Consider the following 15058-nt stretch of genomic DNA (forward strand, 5'->3'; position numbering starts at 1 on the left):
TCAGGTCCTGTCTCTTTTCTTTGACTACTGAAACCAGTCTCCAGGCTAAAATCCCCAGTATATGTGCCCAAAAGTAAATGTTGTAATTCTCTTCTCCTTTTTCCTTCCTTCACTATTGTCTGTAAGTCCCCTGTAGCTCAAAACTAGAATCATAAGTCCTGTGCTTGGGCACTATCTGGTTGGTGTATGCCTGGGCAGGTGTGTGTGCACATACACGTGCAGGTAGGCAGATCAATACACAACTAACTTCTCAGAAAGGAAAGAAATAAAACCAATGAAGAGAACAGAATCTACACTAAGCTAAGTTTTCCCTAAGTTAAACTTGGAAATTTAGCTCATATTTTACAGCAAAGTTCAGGTCAGTCATTTTTACCAGCTATACTCCCATTTTCTCTTATTTCATGAGAACAAGGCAGTCTTTTCTCCATGTATACACTGATTTTTTTTTTTTAACTGACCTCATTTTTGTTTTCCTCAGGTGAATGGCTGCTGGGTTAATGCTCCAAGAAGAAGAATACCTCTTAGGACAGAGCATAAATGTGTATGAAATTATAATATCTAACAAAACAAAGGCATACAAACTCCTAAAGTTGGTTTTCATAATGCGCAGAAAGTCTGGGGTTGCCCAGCGTCATAAAGCATTCAACTAATACAGTGACTGTATAAAATCAATAACCTCTTAAATAAAAGCCTACTGGATTTAAAAGCTATGCAAATTGTGCAAACTGCATGAACCATGGCATGTTTCTATCATAGAATCACAGAATGGTTTGGGTTGGAAAGGACCTTAAGATCATCTAATTCCAACTCCCTGCCATGGACAGGGATGCCCTGGGGCTGAGAAATAGCACTTGATTTGGTTCGGGTGACCTTGTCTTGGCAGGATCCACAAGATGAATGAGGGTGAAAAGAGAAGACAGTTCACTTTTTAACTTCAAAAGCTCAATTTTTTAACTGAAGAGATTCAAAGCCAAGTGCCAGCATTCAACATCAGTCAGCATACAGGATAGCATGCACAAATCTATGCCATATTAGAGAGCATCGGTAAAAATTAAAGTAAGGAAAAGCAAACTCAAGGGGATGCTGACACATGAAATCCCATCTACATTCGGGTTAGTAAAACAAGTAAACATATTTGCAAGGCTGGTATGACGTAGGAAGGTTTTCATTCCTCAGTTCAACTTTAAGATAAAGCAGACTGTTCCATTCAGACCCCAATATTTCAAGTTCTCCTGCAGCACAAGAGAAGCTAAAACCGAAAAGCTAAGGATGATGAAATGAATCCGGATAAGCCATAAATACCTACATACAGAAGCACACGCGAGCAAGACAATGAAAAGTTAGCTGGATTTACCGGTTTAGTTATCCAAGTGGGTGGTTTGTTTGGGTCTGGGTTTGCTTGGGAAACGTCGGGAGCTGTGTTCACGAAGACCAGTCCATACGCATCCGCACCGCGGCAAGCTGCGGAGAGCAGAGCGCTTCCCTCCCCCGCCACCGCTCCCCCCGCCAAAAATGAACAACGAAGAAAACACAGGGAGGGGCGGCACCAGCCGGACCGGCAAACTCCGCCGCCAGCGCTCCGGCACCGCCCCGGCACCTCCCCTGCCAGGAGGAATGCGGGAGCGGGGGCTGCGCGCCGCTCCGCCGCCTCGCAACTTGCGCCCGTCGCGGAAGCCGCTGAAGCGGGGTGGGCAGGGGCGGCAGGAGGCAGATGCCGGGATGTGGCGAGGCGGTCCCCGGTGATGCTCCACCGGCGGTGCCCGCCGCGGGGATGCGGTCGCCTGCGGGCGGTCCCCCAGCTCCGGCGCTGTGGACCGTAGGGATGGATGCCCCCAGCCTGGCCGCGCAGCGAGAGCAGGGGCGTCCCTTGCTCTTGTGGGGCCGCCCTGCGCTTGTGCCACCTTCACGGCTTCCCGAGCAGGACGCGGGCCACGAGGAGCCACGCGAATCCTCGGGGGAGGCTCCGGTGTATCCGAAGTTGGGTGGGAAGGTTGCTGCCTGGTCGTCTGGGGAGGGACAGGAGAGGGGAGAAGGGGAAGGTCCGTTTCAAGCACCCGACTTCTGTGGGATTTTGGATCTTCAGAAGCATGTACTTATGGATGGGACTGAGTGCCCCCTCCAAAATGTTATGACTGGGCTGTGAGGAGATGCCAGGTTGCATGTAATGTGGTGCAGAAGTGGACAAGTGTGTGTGCACTTCTGCAGAGGTGAAAGAGCATCCAGCAGTCATACATTTTGCGTAGGAGAATTTGAAGTGAGTGATACCTCTGTGACGTGCTCGGACATGCCTGGGGGGTGCCTGACCTGCTGTCCCTGGGCTAAGCCCCAGGATCTTCAGCATCTACCAACAACTGCACATCTATTCGGTGTCCTTCTTAGCAGCTAACAAGGGGCCTCTGCACTCAGCATGTCTCCGATGGTTGCTTCTTGCCCATCATCCAAGGAGGCCAAGTACCAAAAGGACAATCTGTTTGGAAGCAGAGCTTTGACCGCTTATGTGCTGTTTGCAATTCACTTCCCTGATGCATATTTTGCCTTGATACTAAGTAATCCTACTTGGTAGTAATCAAGTGATCACCCTTGATACTAAGGGTGCTGGTTAGTACCCTTTCCTTTAGCTCATGATGTTTGCTGCTCGCTTGGGCCTCTGTTTGTATGAACCCTTGTTTTTGAAGCAAACCAAAGTGTGGTCAGTGAAACCACTCTCTATTATACCATCACAAACTTTTATTCCACAAAAGCTTTAAAAAGTTGAAAATACTAGAAGTTAATTTACAACTTTAGATATTCAAAAAGGCAAAGGCGTCTCAAACCTTGAGATGCTCTAACAACTATCTGCATCACACGGCCACACTGTAGTTCCATCAGTCTGATTAAGGGCAGTTCCCCTGGATCATTTGGTCCTTGCCAGGTTCTGAGATGGCTGCTTACGACTTGCCTTCTGCAGGCTTTTAAAGTTCCAGTTTTACACGAGCTGAACACAGGTTTTTCTTTTGCAGGTTTTGGCACTAGTGATGAATATAGTCCTCGCCTCCCTCAGCTATCAGTCACATGTATCTTATGCTAGTGTTAGAATTAATTAATGAGTTTTAATTATACTGCAAGTGACCTTAGAAATATCAACAATAGCAGCAGACCAATCCTGCTCTGTCTGCTGACAGTCCTGCTCTGTCTCTGCTTAGTCTGATGACTAAGAGTTGACTGTTTATGATTAACCTGTGTTGCTCTGTGGTCTGCGTCTGGGTTCGGATTGATGCCATTACACTCAAACTAACAGGAATGGTAAAGTGCCTCTTTTGAACTGACAATTTAGTATATTATTTTTCTGCAGTGCCTATACACTTTTAAAAATAGATTTTCTCCTAGGGAAAACTGTTGCAGTGACATTGATAGTGACAGAAATTCTCTAGTAATTCCCAAAACAGTGTGCAAGGGCATTGGATGTCAGAGTGTGAGCAAGTAGTCTTTCCATCTTCTTCTTCAAGTATCTCCCTAGGACCTCTTGCTTCCTGTGGTGTTTGCTTTGGGTTTGCTTATTGCTGCTTTGCTCTTTGTGTGTTCTTTCAGTTTCAAACTGTGGCTCATCCTTAGATTGTACCCTACTCAGTGTAGTGCCATCTTCAACATCTGATGCACTTCATAGCAATACTTGATTGTTTTAAACGTCTGTTTAGAAAGTGTATGTCAAGGTGAAAGTCATGCAACAGTGAGAAAGGCTTACTCATCTTAAGTGATATTTGCATTAGTTTAGATAAAGCTATTTAATACCCTGCATTTGAAAAAAAGAAAAAATAAACAAAAACGTAGGTCAGCGAACAGGTAATAGCTGCATATGGGGCCACTACGTTTACTGTAGGAAGAAGGAGGTCCATACTTCTGTACGTAGATCTCAAGGTTTTTGATAGTTATTTTGCCCTGAGTTTCTACAGCACCTGCTGCATTAGAGTGCTGATCCTGGACTCAGGCTCAAGACTCTGTGACAACACAAATAATAATAATAATGGATTGTTTGAATGATGAATAAAAAGAAAACAAAATAGTCTGTGGATGCAGAGCCCTGTTGAGATTTGTGACATGCATTTCAATTCCTTTCTGAGAGATTACATTCCCTGTTTTCTGTTTCCGAACAACATTTATCATCAATGACGTTGCTAGTCCCAACTTCTTCTTTTGAGCTGACCCAATTAGTCACCAGAGGCTTATTGTTGTTGATGATTTTCCAGGTCTGTTTGTGGCCAGGAGAAGCCCAGGAGGGATTTCCGTCCATTTTACCATAAACTCTCCACAAACTAAACCAAAAACTCTGAATTTAAAGACTTCAACAAGGTTATAGAAGGTTTGCACGCGTCACAGTCACCCTCCAAAAGACAGTCTTTCTTAGCTCTTTGCATTTATCACCTTAGGGGGGTGGGGGATCAAAAAAGTGGCACTGCCCTGCAGTGCATTCAGAGCCTTGGGAAGAGATGGGTCTTATGGAGTTAGTTATTCTCTGCACAAGCCAGCTAATGGCCTCTCCAGTGTCTCAGCTCCCAGGACCGGTACAATAGATGATAATGAGCTGGTGTGTATAGCTGGTGGATAATTTGTACCTCCTGTGGCATTCCTTTTTTTGCAGGTTTTGTTTCCTTCTGGGATGTTTCTTTCCAGGAATGTTAAGAAGCATTAGTTGTTCCCTGCTGCTTCCTCCTTTCCCATTCACTAATGTAAATCTGGTGGCTGGGGTTTGCTGACTGCTGCCTTTCCTCTCTGCCTGGATTGTATCCACAGGCCTGGGGATGCTGGGTTTTTTTCCTCATATGCTTCCTCTTTTACAGGCATTGGTTTGAGAAAAAAAAAGGCTTTTGTTCAGGAAGAACATAATAGCATGCTGGTGAAGGCTGTGGTCAAGCTCCCACTTTTGAGCTGTGGATGGATTAGGAGGTTAATGGGTAGCTACTATTTCTTCTTCCTCAGCTAAGGGTATGCGTGTGGAAATTTATACAGTCACATCTTTACAGTAAACAAAGCAGGACCAGAGCTAGGTCTTGAGCATGAGCATGTCATTGCCTATGCTGTTTAATTTGTATCACACTCCTGGGTGCAATGGTAACTTGTGCTAGCCAGCACTCTGAGCTGATGCCTAGGCATAGTTCAGGCCAAAGGCTGCTTCTCTTAAGCACTGAAGTTACAGTGTAAGTGGGGTGGGTGGATTTAAAGTCAGCTGTATATAGACATAGTGGCTTCTTTAATGTATTTCAGCTGCAAGGATCTCAGCAGAGTATTTTGTAGTAGGGAGTAGTCCCACCCCCCAAGAAAACCCCACCGTGGAAATTAATTACTTACCATAAGTAAGTAATTCATGTTGTAATTTGGTATTTCCTGTTTCTCTTGCTCCCTGCTACCTCTTTGTTATCTTACCTCCCTTGCGTTATCCTGACACTGCATGTCAGTTGTAAGACAGAGGGTCAAAGAAAGGTTTTAGTGAAGCTATTTCAGTTGTGACAGGAATGGGTTCCTGTCGTGGTTTAAGCCCAGCTGGTAACTCAGAACCACCCAGCTGCTTCCTCACTCTCCCTCCTTTCTTCACCCCCCCCCCCCCCCCGAGGGATGGGGAGGAGAATAGAAAGAATGTAACTCTCATGGGCTGAGATAAGAACAGTCCAGTATAACACAAACCACTACTGCTACCACCAATGATAATAATGATGAGGGAAATAACAAGGGAAGAGAACACAACCGCTCACAACCCCCCCGACCAATACCCAGCCCAACCCTGGCAGCGATCTAACCCTTCCGGGTAATTGCCCTGAGTTCTACATCCTGGGCATGACATGCTGTGGTATGGAATACCCCTTTGGTTAGTTTGGATCAGGTGTCCTGTCTCTGTTTCCTCCCGGCTTCCCTTCCTCCCTGGCAGAGCATGAGACTGAGAAGTTCCTTGGTCAGAGTAAACATTACTGAGCAACAACTAAAAACATTGGTGTTATCAGCTCTGTTCTCAGGCTGAAAGTCAAAACCACAGCACTGCACCAGCTACTAAGGAGAAAAATGACTGCTACTGCTGAACCCAGGACAGTTCCACTACGCCCTTGGTCAGAGCCACACCCGTACACAAGGCATTTGCTTTCTGGGGTGTGAAGAGGTCTCCCTGACCGTGTTTGTGCAGACATAACCAAAGTCACTAAGCACAGCTTGAACTGATGCAAGAAATTAATGTGGTGAATAGTGTTGTGAGAAGAGATTTCCTCCTGCTGGCTTTATGAAAGATAAGGATAAAACTTGCTGTGTAGTCTCTAGGGTCACACTGTCTTGGAGAAGATGCTCCTCCTTGGCAGAGACATTTATCAGGACACAATTCAGCATCACAGAAGATAGGTGTGACTTTTCAATTTTTACTGCTCTGCTTTTAAAAGAGCTTTAGTTGACCATCTTTTCCCCTTTTTAAATCCCTCTTTTTTGCTCTCTTTCTGAGTGTATCTAGTGTACAAATCCTGACTAGCTTGTATGGTATGGAGGGAGACTGAGTCAGTGTGACACAGGGATTTGGAGCAGGTTCAGCTCAAGGACAAAAGCCCCACAGAGCAGTGTGAGGGCTCAGTGGGTGGCCTCACGGACAGGAGAGGTGAGACGAACCTTGCTGAACCTGCAGTGCAGCTGCTAGTGTTTGCATCAGAGCCATCTTTAGGAGCTGTTGCTGAGTCCCAGGATGACCTAGGGGCTGATGCCTCACAGTTCTTGCTTTTTCTATTTCACTATAAATACTTACACATTTGGGATAAAATATGATGTGCAGATGCCAGGGGTTATGATGTTACTATTTACTCTATGGTGTCTAGAGGGTAGGGAGCAAAGCCTTGTTAACTCTACCTTGCACAACCATCACAGTGATGTGCTGTGGTATGCCCTTAATGAGGGTCAGCAGAGCAGTTCAGCAGGGGCAGTGACAGAACATCTGTGGTTTGCAATACCAGGTGCTCAGTATCTCTCAAAATCAGACTATTTGGTTGCATTTTTTAATTATAACACTCCTAGTTCGCTCAAAGTCTGACCATCAAGTGAGAATGTACACTGCTGCTCAGGAAAACAGCAGATAATTTTTGCTTAATGAAATGTATGTATCTCATTGCTGTGAGGGGAAAACTGTGAAAATGTTTATCCTCTGTAAATAGTACTTACACTCCATGTATTCAAACCTGCTTTCATCACAGAGGATTAACCTGAAGCATACCCCCAGCAGATGTAGCATGGTACAGAGGGCAGGGCATGGTCTGTTACTCTTCTCCAAGTTAAAATAGAGAGGCTGAGACTGCCTTCTGGTAAAAAGAAAAGCCGCAACTTCTGTGGACAAAGGGTGGGAAAGCAGATGTACAGCAGGGGGTACCTGAAGAACAAGAAAGAGCCTGGGGTTTTAAAAGCATGAATATTGCCTCATGATGAACAGGAAAAGAAGAATGCAATGGGAAGTCACTTAGAACAAAACCATGAAACTTACTGTTACCAGAAAATTCATTTCAGAGTTTTCAGAATGTGAAAATTGTGTATGACACACAGCTGAGAGGGAGGACAAGGATGCTTATTTCCTGATTTACAACTAGATTATGTCAGCAAGATGTTTAATATCTCTTTCTTAGATTCAGTAATTCCCATTCCACTTGTCCCCTGGGGTTTTAGTGGCTTTCTTCAAGCCAACATATAGCGATGTGTATATTCATGTAGTGAAAAAGACTACAGAAGGCAGCAAAAGCCCTGTGCTTTCCTCCTTCCTTCAAAAGTGAGGATGTCTTCCATACTTCGTGTTTTCATGTTTTTCTAAAGCTGAGAGACTTTGCAATACAATTATTCTTCCAAAGTGATAACTGTCTGAGAGAGGTGGGTATGTCAGCCCTTAATAGGTATCAAATCTACTCTTAATTGTAACAAAGAACATACGTATCTGAGGAAACTTCTAGATGAGAGCCACTAGAGAAATCTTGATCATTTTCACTGCTAAATTACTGGGTAGCTGCATTTTACAGATTACTTATTTAGGCAGATTGTTGTTTCTGTGAATGCATATTTTTATTTTCTGGAAATTGTATTTTCCACTTGGCTGGGTGCTGTGGTTCTGTCAGCTGCTGTGCTCATGCTTACACACACGCACTAACACAGAGGCTGGTATCAGAGGAGTGTGCAACTGGGAAAGATGAGTTTGATTAGCAAAAGGAAGAAATCCTAATTACATGGCAAAGTGGTGGACAGTATGCTGATAGCTACAGGTAATAGTGCCCTTGCTCAGCACATCATTAAAATATACCTGATAGCTCAAGCTAAAAGGCTGGCTGTAGCGTGTAAACCAGTAATAGAAAGAGTAACCTTACTTCAGTAATGAGAAAAAAATGAGCGTATCTTTTTCCCCAAAGAGAAACACTTTACATAAAACTGATCATGAGAACTATTGATGTCAGCTGTGCTAGTAGAGATGTTGATAAAAAAAGTCAGTGGCATGGGGATGACTTCTGAATATAGCAAAAAAAAGCACAGTGTCTGCTTAGATACATGCAGAAGTGCCAGTAACAGAAAAGCCAGAATTCAATTGAGAGAAAATATATTTCATTCCACTTCAACACAATCTGAAGCAATTTTACTTGAAGAAAAGGGTATGGACTAGTCTCTTTTGTGTTTTGTTTTGTTGTGCTTTCTCCTAATTTCTGCAGGCATAGCCTCTTCTCTAATTTGTTGCTCTTTTGTTTGTTTATTGGGTGTGTTTTTCCTGCCATGTTGTGTCATTTCTGTATTTCTTTGTCCCTTTTACACATATTTTTTTTCCCCTCTGTTTGTCTGTTTCTATTTGCTTCCAGTTTTACTGTCTTTTTTGTTATAATGTTTTCTATTAAAGTTTTTAGAAGCATTGATAAAAGATGCAGTGTCTACCGCAGATCCTATTGGTAGGCAACAACCTCTTCTTCTCATCTAGTTAGGTAAAACAGGAAAAGAGCATAAAAGAGAACAAAAACACTGGCAGGTGAGGTAAAGTCTTGGCTTTCTTACCTCTTGCAGCTCAGTCGTATCTACCTAAAAGATTTTGCTAAATTATTATAGAGGGAAGGTTCCAAGCAACAAAATAATAAGAGTTAAAAACATCTATAGTGTACCGTATCAGCAGAGGACAAGACTGCTGTGGAGAATAGAGAAAAGGCAATTAAGTAGTTAAATTAAGTTTAAATTAAATTAAAATTACTAGGGTTTGTTCAGACATCTCTTGAGTCTTTTTGTTTTCTGCTGCTTTGATTGATATTTAGAAAATTCCATTGCAAACTGAAAAGCCCAGGGACATATTTAACATATTTATTGAAAAGGTTTTGAATCTTCCATTATTAAACAACTTGACTGATTGCATTGTTCTTCAGCAGACTGAGCTCAGGTGAGGATATGGAAGAATAAATAAGACAAATATTCTAATAGCTTCTAAAAATGCATCTTTCCATGACAGCATTTGCTTTTAAAGATCCCACTCTTTCTGCATCATTAATGAATAGTGTATAGCTGGCTGATTATTCACCTTTTGTGCAAGAGCTTGGTGGGCTTGCTTTGAATACAGACTGTGGAATGAATGTGTTTGAGATTTTAAATGCCCTTGTTTTCTAAAAGGAAGCTTTGTCACCATGATATATCTTTGGAAAAGCGTTAACGCAATTTCCCCACCAGCTTCTTGACTTGCAAAAATTTAAATCATATTTTAGGACCCTCACCAATGTATCTGCATGGTTTCCTTTGTTCCTGAATAAGCATACTCTTTCAGAGCTCTGATGAATTTGAAACTAAAAAGTTCTTCTGAAAGAATATAGGAAAAGTTTCTTTTGTGTTATTTTTTAAATAAATCACTAGATTGTGCCTTTATTTTTCAATATGACTTTGTAGGTGCTGGTGGTTTGTGTTTTCCAAAAAAAAAGTAATCAAGCATAGATTTATATTGACCAGTTGCATACTATCCCCAAAATCTGAGGCTGGTAAAGTTATTTACAGTGGAGGGAAACCTTCTAGTGACAGCTGCTTTTCTCCAAAGACAAGATTGGGGAAGTTACTGACAGTTCTGCCTTTACGCTGAAAAACTTCAACTCTGCATCCAAGCATCTCCCAATAGATAGATAAATCATCTCTCTAAGTTTCTGCCTTGTATTACTCACCCTGTGACCTCTTTTTTGAGAGCTGCTGGGCTATCTCTGTCACCATGGAGCTTTGAATGTTTTTCTGTCATATATTTCCCAGAAACATCCACTCTTTTACATAATTTTTCCTCTCCCTCCATTTGTGTTTTTTGGTCTCTCTATCTGCCAAACCCTTGCATGCATCCAAAGGCATTAGACCTTCACCTCCTCCTTCTTAGAGGAAGATGCTTTCTGAGATATGTTCTTTCCTGTAATTCTTGTGCTGAGCATGTGTTTTGCTTTCTCAGGCTCCGTTCCACTCCCCCCCCCCTCTAATAAAACCTTTGGTCTTAATATTTAGTAAGGGCAACCTTTCAAAGTCATTTTCAGACACCTAAGGGCAACTCTTCCTTCTTACTTCTGTTTTGTCTAGAAAATGTGTTTTTGCCTAGAATATTTAGGAGGAACAGTAAAATATGATTAGGAGATCTGTCACATCCATAATCTTAAATTTAGTTGATACACAAGCGACCACTGGCTCATTAGTTTGTTCCTGGCATCATCTACATGAAGCCCAGCTATTCCTTTCTTTGAAATTTAACTATTGTCTGCCTGCTGTTCCTTGTATGAAACTATCTTTGCAAAGAATGAGGGAAGTCTTAAGTGAAAACCAAGATTCCTCCTGTGTTTTGCTGTCTAGCAGAAGATTTGCAGGTGTGTTTCCTGAACTTTTATATGGATGTAGGTATATGGCAGCCTCATTCACCAATCTGTTGGAATGTTTTTATGAGGGAAAGCATTTGCAGTGAATAATAAAACACATTCAAAACTATAAATGAATTATTTTGAGTTTATAAATGTAACAATTGATCTGCTTTGTGGACTAGGTGGAGCTTGATGCAAGGGAGCCAGCTGGCTTTGTTTGTTATCAGATCCAGCTGGGAGATAGCCAGGTGATTTCTCTAAAGGGCTAGGAACAAAGCAAGTTTGCTTGATTGTTTGAAGGAGGTTGGGGGGCTGCAGTGTCTACAGCCTGCCTTGGTTAGGTGTGTGTCTGGGCTCTCTGCTTTAGCAGTGCAGCATGTCCTTAAAACCTTAGTTGAGTCCTTTTGGGCAAGCTGTTAGCTTGCTTTGGTGCTCTGCAACTGAAAGTTTAGCTATTGAAAGAAGAGAAATGGAAGCTGAAGTGGCAGCGTTCAGGCTGTAGGCAAAACCTTTGGCCTTTTGGAGGGCAGGGAAAAGGCAAGTACAGCTGAGTTCACAGTGTATCTCTTCTCTGTTGCAGCTAAGTCAGGGTAAGATGATTTATGGCTGATAAATTTCTGTTTTGCTTAGGTTATGTGCAGATGAAGGTAGTACCTGGCTCCCACCTCTGCAGGGGTTGTCTTGTAGAACGTGGGCTCCAGCCTCACCTGGGGCTGCCCTAGGGGCCACTTTTGAGTCATAGGCTTTCTGGAGTCTTGGCTTTCTCATCTCAGTGTTACTGTTGTGTGGCTCTTAAGGCTGTTTTTAGAAAAGCAAAGACTGTTTGATGCAGTGTTGTGAATCTTGTCCTTAATGGTTTGGGAGTGTGTTGTGGTTTAAGCCCAGCCAGTAACAGCACCATGCAGCCACTTGCTAACTCCCCTTCTTCCCACACCTCCAGATGGGATGGGGAGGAGAAGGGAAAGAATGTAAATCCCACAGGTTGAGATAAGAACAGTCCAATAACTAAAGTATAATATAAAATTACTACTATTACTACTGTCGTGGTTTAAACAAAGTCAGCCATAAATCACACAGTCACTCTCTCACTCCTCCCTTTTTTGCCCTCCCCCTGCTGCCGGGGGGATAGGAAGGAGAATCAAAAGAATGCAACTCCCGGGGGTTGAGATAAGAACAGTCCAGTAACTAAGGTGTAACACAAATCGCTACTGCTACCACCAATAATAATGGTAACAGAAATAACAAGGAAAGAGAATACAACACCTCACCACCTGCCAACTGATAACTCGCCCCCGCAGCACGACGAAGCACCGACCGATACCTCCTCCAACCCCGCAGTCCCCTAGGCCTCCCGGGTAACTCCCAGTTCCATCCTGGGCATGACGTGCTGTGGTATGGAATACCTCTTTGGTCAGTTTGGGTCAGGTGTCCTGTCTCTGCTTCCTCCTGGCTTCACCTCCTCCCTGGCAGAGCATGAGGCTCACAAAGTCCTTGGCCAGACCAAACATTTGAGCAGTAACTAAAAACATTGGTGGTATCAGCACTGTTCCCAGGCCAAAAGTCAAAAACACAGCACTGCACCAGCTACCAAGAAGGAGAAAAAATAACTGCTACTGCTGAACCCAGGACAGCACCTACCCCTTATTCCATACCATTCACATCATGCTCAGATCCCACATTTTCAATATACCATCATTCTTATCTCAGTGCACTCTTATTTTAGGGCATGGACCAGTCCCTATAAAGCTGCTGAGTCCACCTGGTCCATGATGTCAGGCTCCATCTCTTGTAACAATCTTTCAGAGCAGGAGAGGCTGAATGTGTTCACACTCGTGAATAACCTGGGCAATAGTGTCCGTAACTAAGTCCACCCCTCAATCATGATTCCGTCTCTATGTTGCATCTCTGCTCTGATGGCCTGAAGTGCCATGGGCCCACCAGGCTCAAAATAATTCACCCTTCCCTTCTGCAGCCTCTTGCTGGGGACTCCATACAGCTGCCTTCCAACTCCGACACTTCCAAAGCACTGGAGGGGCCCAGTGGACTAGATACTTGCCCATACTGTCCCACACACCCTGCCGCTCATGACTGTCCAGCCTTGGGGAAAATCTCCTGATCCTGCTATATTGTCGTCTAACCCCAGACAAGACCCAAACCTGACTCTGCTTAACTTCTGAGATCAGACAAAATGGTTGTGGGTAGAACACAATCTGTGTGTGTGCCAACATGCTGATCCCCATCACAATCAGCAGGCAGGTCCCAAGGGTACCCAAAGGCCATTCAAAACCTTCAGAACTCTCAGATGATGATGCTGTACTTGTCACTGGGGCTGGTGTAGCTGCTGTGCTTGCTGGCTCTCTAACCACCAGCTTCTCTTCTTCTGAGTCCAGACCTTCCTCCTCAGCCTTGCTGGGAACTGCTTCGTGGTCTCCTGCATAGAATCATAGAATAGTTAGGGTTGGAAAGGAATTTAAGATCATCCAGTTCCAACTCCCCTGCCGTGGGCAGGGACACCTTATGCTAAATCATATCAACCAAGGCTTTGTCCAACCTGGCCTTGAACACTGCCAGGGATGGAGCATTCACAGCCTCCCTGGGCAACCCATTCCAGTGCCTCACCACCCTAACAGGAAAGAATTTCTTCCTTATATCCAATCTAAACTTCCCCTGCTTACGTTTTAACCCGTTACCCCTTCTCCTATCACTACAGTCCCTAATGAAGAGTCCCTCTCCAGCATCCTTACAGGCCCCCTTCAGATACTGGAAGGCTGCTATGAGGTCTCCATGCAGCCTTCTCTTCTCCAGGCTGAACAGCCCCAACTTCCTCAGCCTGTCTTCATACGGGAGGTGCTCCAGTCCCCTGATCATCCTCGTGGCCCTTCTCTGGACTTGTTCCGACAGTTCCAAGTCCTTTTTATGTTGAGGACACCAGAACTGCACACAATGCTCCAGGTGAGGTCTCACGAGAGCAGAGTAGAGGGGCAGGATCACCTCCTTCGACCTGCTGGTCACGTTCCTTTTGATGCAGCCCAGGATACGGTTGGCTTTCTGGGCTGCAAGCGCACACTGAAGCCGGCTCATGTTCATTTTCTCATCGACCAACACCCCCAAACATCCTCCAGTTGTCCCGGGTGCCCGCGGCTGGGCCCAGGTGTGGCTCCCAAAGGTGGTACCTTGCTCTCCACATTCTCCTGGGGCTCGGAAGGCGGCTTCCGGGGGATGCTCCCGGCCGTGGCAGGGCTCGGCTCCTCCCTGGGGCTCGGCTCCCCCGCGGGGCTCGGCTCCTCCGCCGCCTCCTCTCGTTCCTCCCCCTCCCCGGCCTCCTCCACCGGCAGCTGCTCCCTACCGGCCTCCGGCCCCGCTCCCGCCGCCGCTTGGTCCCCGGGGCCGCTCTCCCGTGCTGCTTCGGCCGCCGCTGGCTCCCGGGGCCGCCCCCCCTCGGCTCCCCGCGGCCTCACGAAGACGGAGGCGAGGGCGAGGGCCAGGCCGGTGAAGAGCAGCCGGACGGCCAGGTACAAGTCCACGGCCACGTCCGTCCCGCCCTGCTGCTGGAGCCCGCCCGTATTACAAGTCATTGCCATAAAGCACAGTGAGACAAGAACCTTAGCCCAGGCCCCACACTTGATAAACACCAACACAGCAAATACCGGCTCTAAGTAATGTACTGCATTCTGAAACTGTGAGATCAAGAGAAACAACTTTGAGAGCCAATAAATCGGCATTGTGACAAGTGACTATCAATCCGGCCAGATCTGTTGTCATCTCAACCCTTTGTGCCCCACGTTGGGCGCCAAAAAGAGCTGTCGTGGTTTAAACAAAGCCATAAATCACGCGATCGCTCTCTCACTCTCCCCCTTTTTGCCCTCCCCCTGCTCCCAGAGGGATGGGAGGGAGAATCAAAAGAATGCATCTACCACGGGTTGAGATAAGAGCAGTCCAGTAACTAAGGTATAACACAAATCACTACTGCTACCACCAATAATAATAATGATAAAGGAAATAACAAGAGAGGAGAATACAACACCTCACCACCCACTGACCGATAACTCGCCCCCCCCCCCCCAGCCTGACCAAGCACCAACCGATACCTCCTCCAACCCCGCAGTCTCCCAGCCCTTCCGGCTAACTCCCAGTTACCTCCTGGGCATGATGTGCTGTGGTATGGAATACCTCTTTGGTCAGTTTGGGTCAGGTGTCCTGTCTCTGCTTCCTCCTGGCTTCCCCTCCTCCCTGGCAGAGCATGAGGCTCA

At 45.3% G+C, this 15058-nt stretch overlaps 2 protein-coding genes across 2 annotated transcripts in view; both read right to left on the reverse strand.

Annotated features, from left to right (window-relative positions):
• HTR1F (5-hydroxytryptamine receptor 1F) overlaps positions 1-1865 on the reverse strand; it is a 110308-nt gene extending 108443 nt beyond the window's left edge. The window contains exon 1 of the mRNA XM_062614680.1: positions 1355-1865. The gene's annotated coding sequence lies outside the window, so the exon portion shown is untranslated. The remainder of the gene's footprint in view (positions 1-1354) is intronic.
• Positions 1359-14593, reverse strand: LOC134161647 (uncharacterized). Its single transcript, XM_062614690.1, has 3 exons — positions 13912-14593; positions 12803-13236; positions 1359-2006 (listed from the first exon to the last, which is right to left on the reverse strand). Exons 1-3 carry the CDS (start codon positions 14528-14530, stop codon positions 1359-1361), a joined length of 1701 nt encoding a protein of 566 aa, XP_062470674.1. The 5' UTR covers positions 14531-14593.
• Positions 14594-15058: the final 465 nt, after the last annotated feature.

Source organism: Pezoporus occidentalis, unplaced genomic scaffold (assembly GCF_034315485.1).
Source record: "Pezoporus occidentalis ecotype Australia unplaced genomic scaffold, CSIRO_AGI_Poc_V1 ctg177, whole genome shotgun sequence".
Classification (NCBI taxonomy): domain Eukaryota; kingdom Metazoa; phylum Chordata; class Aves; order Psittaciformes; family Psittacidae; genus Pezoporus; species Pezoporus occidentalis.

Bases quoted from the DNA above. Each gene is read 5' to 3' on its own strand.
- LOC134161647 (XM_062614690.1), bottom strand. From the start codon at position 14,530: ATGCCGATTTATTGGCTCTCAAAGTTGTTTCTCTTGATCTCACAGTTT. The intron at 13,237-13,911 runs GTTGGTCGATGA...TCTATGCAGGAG, and splicing joins ACTGGAGGATGTTTGGGGGT to ACCACGAAGCAGTTCCCAGC. The intron at 2,007-12,802 runs GTATGGAGTCCC...GTCCCTCCCCAG, and splicing joins GTCGGAGTTGGAAGGCAGCT to ACGACCAGGCAGCAACCTTC.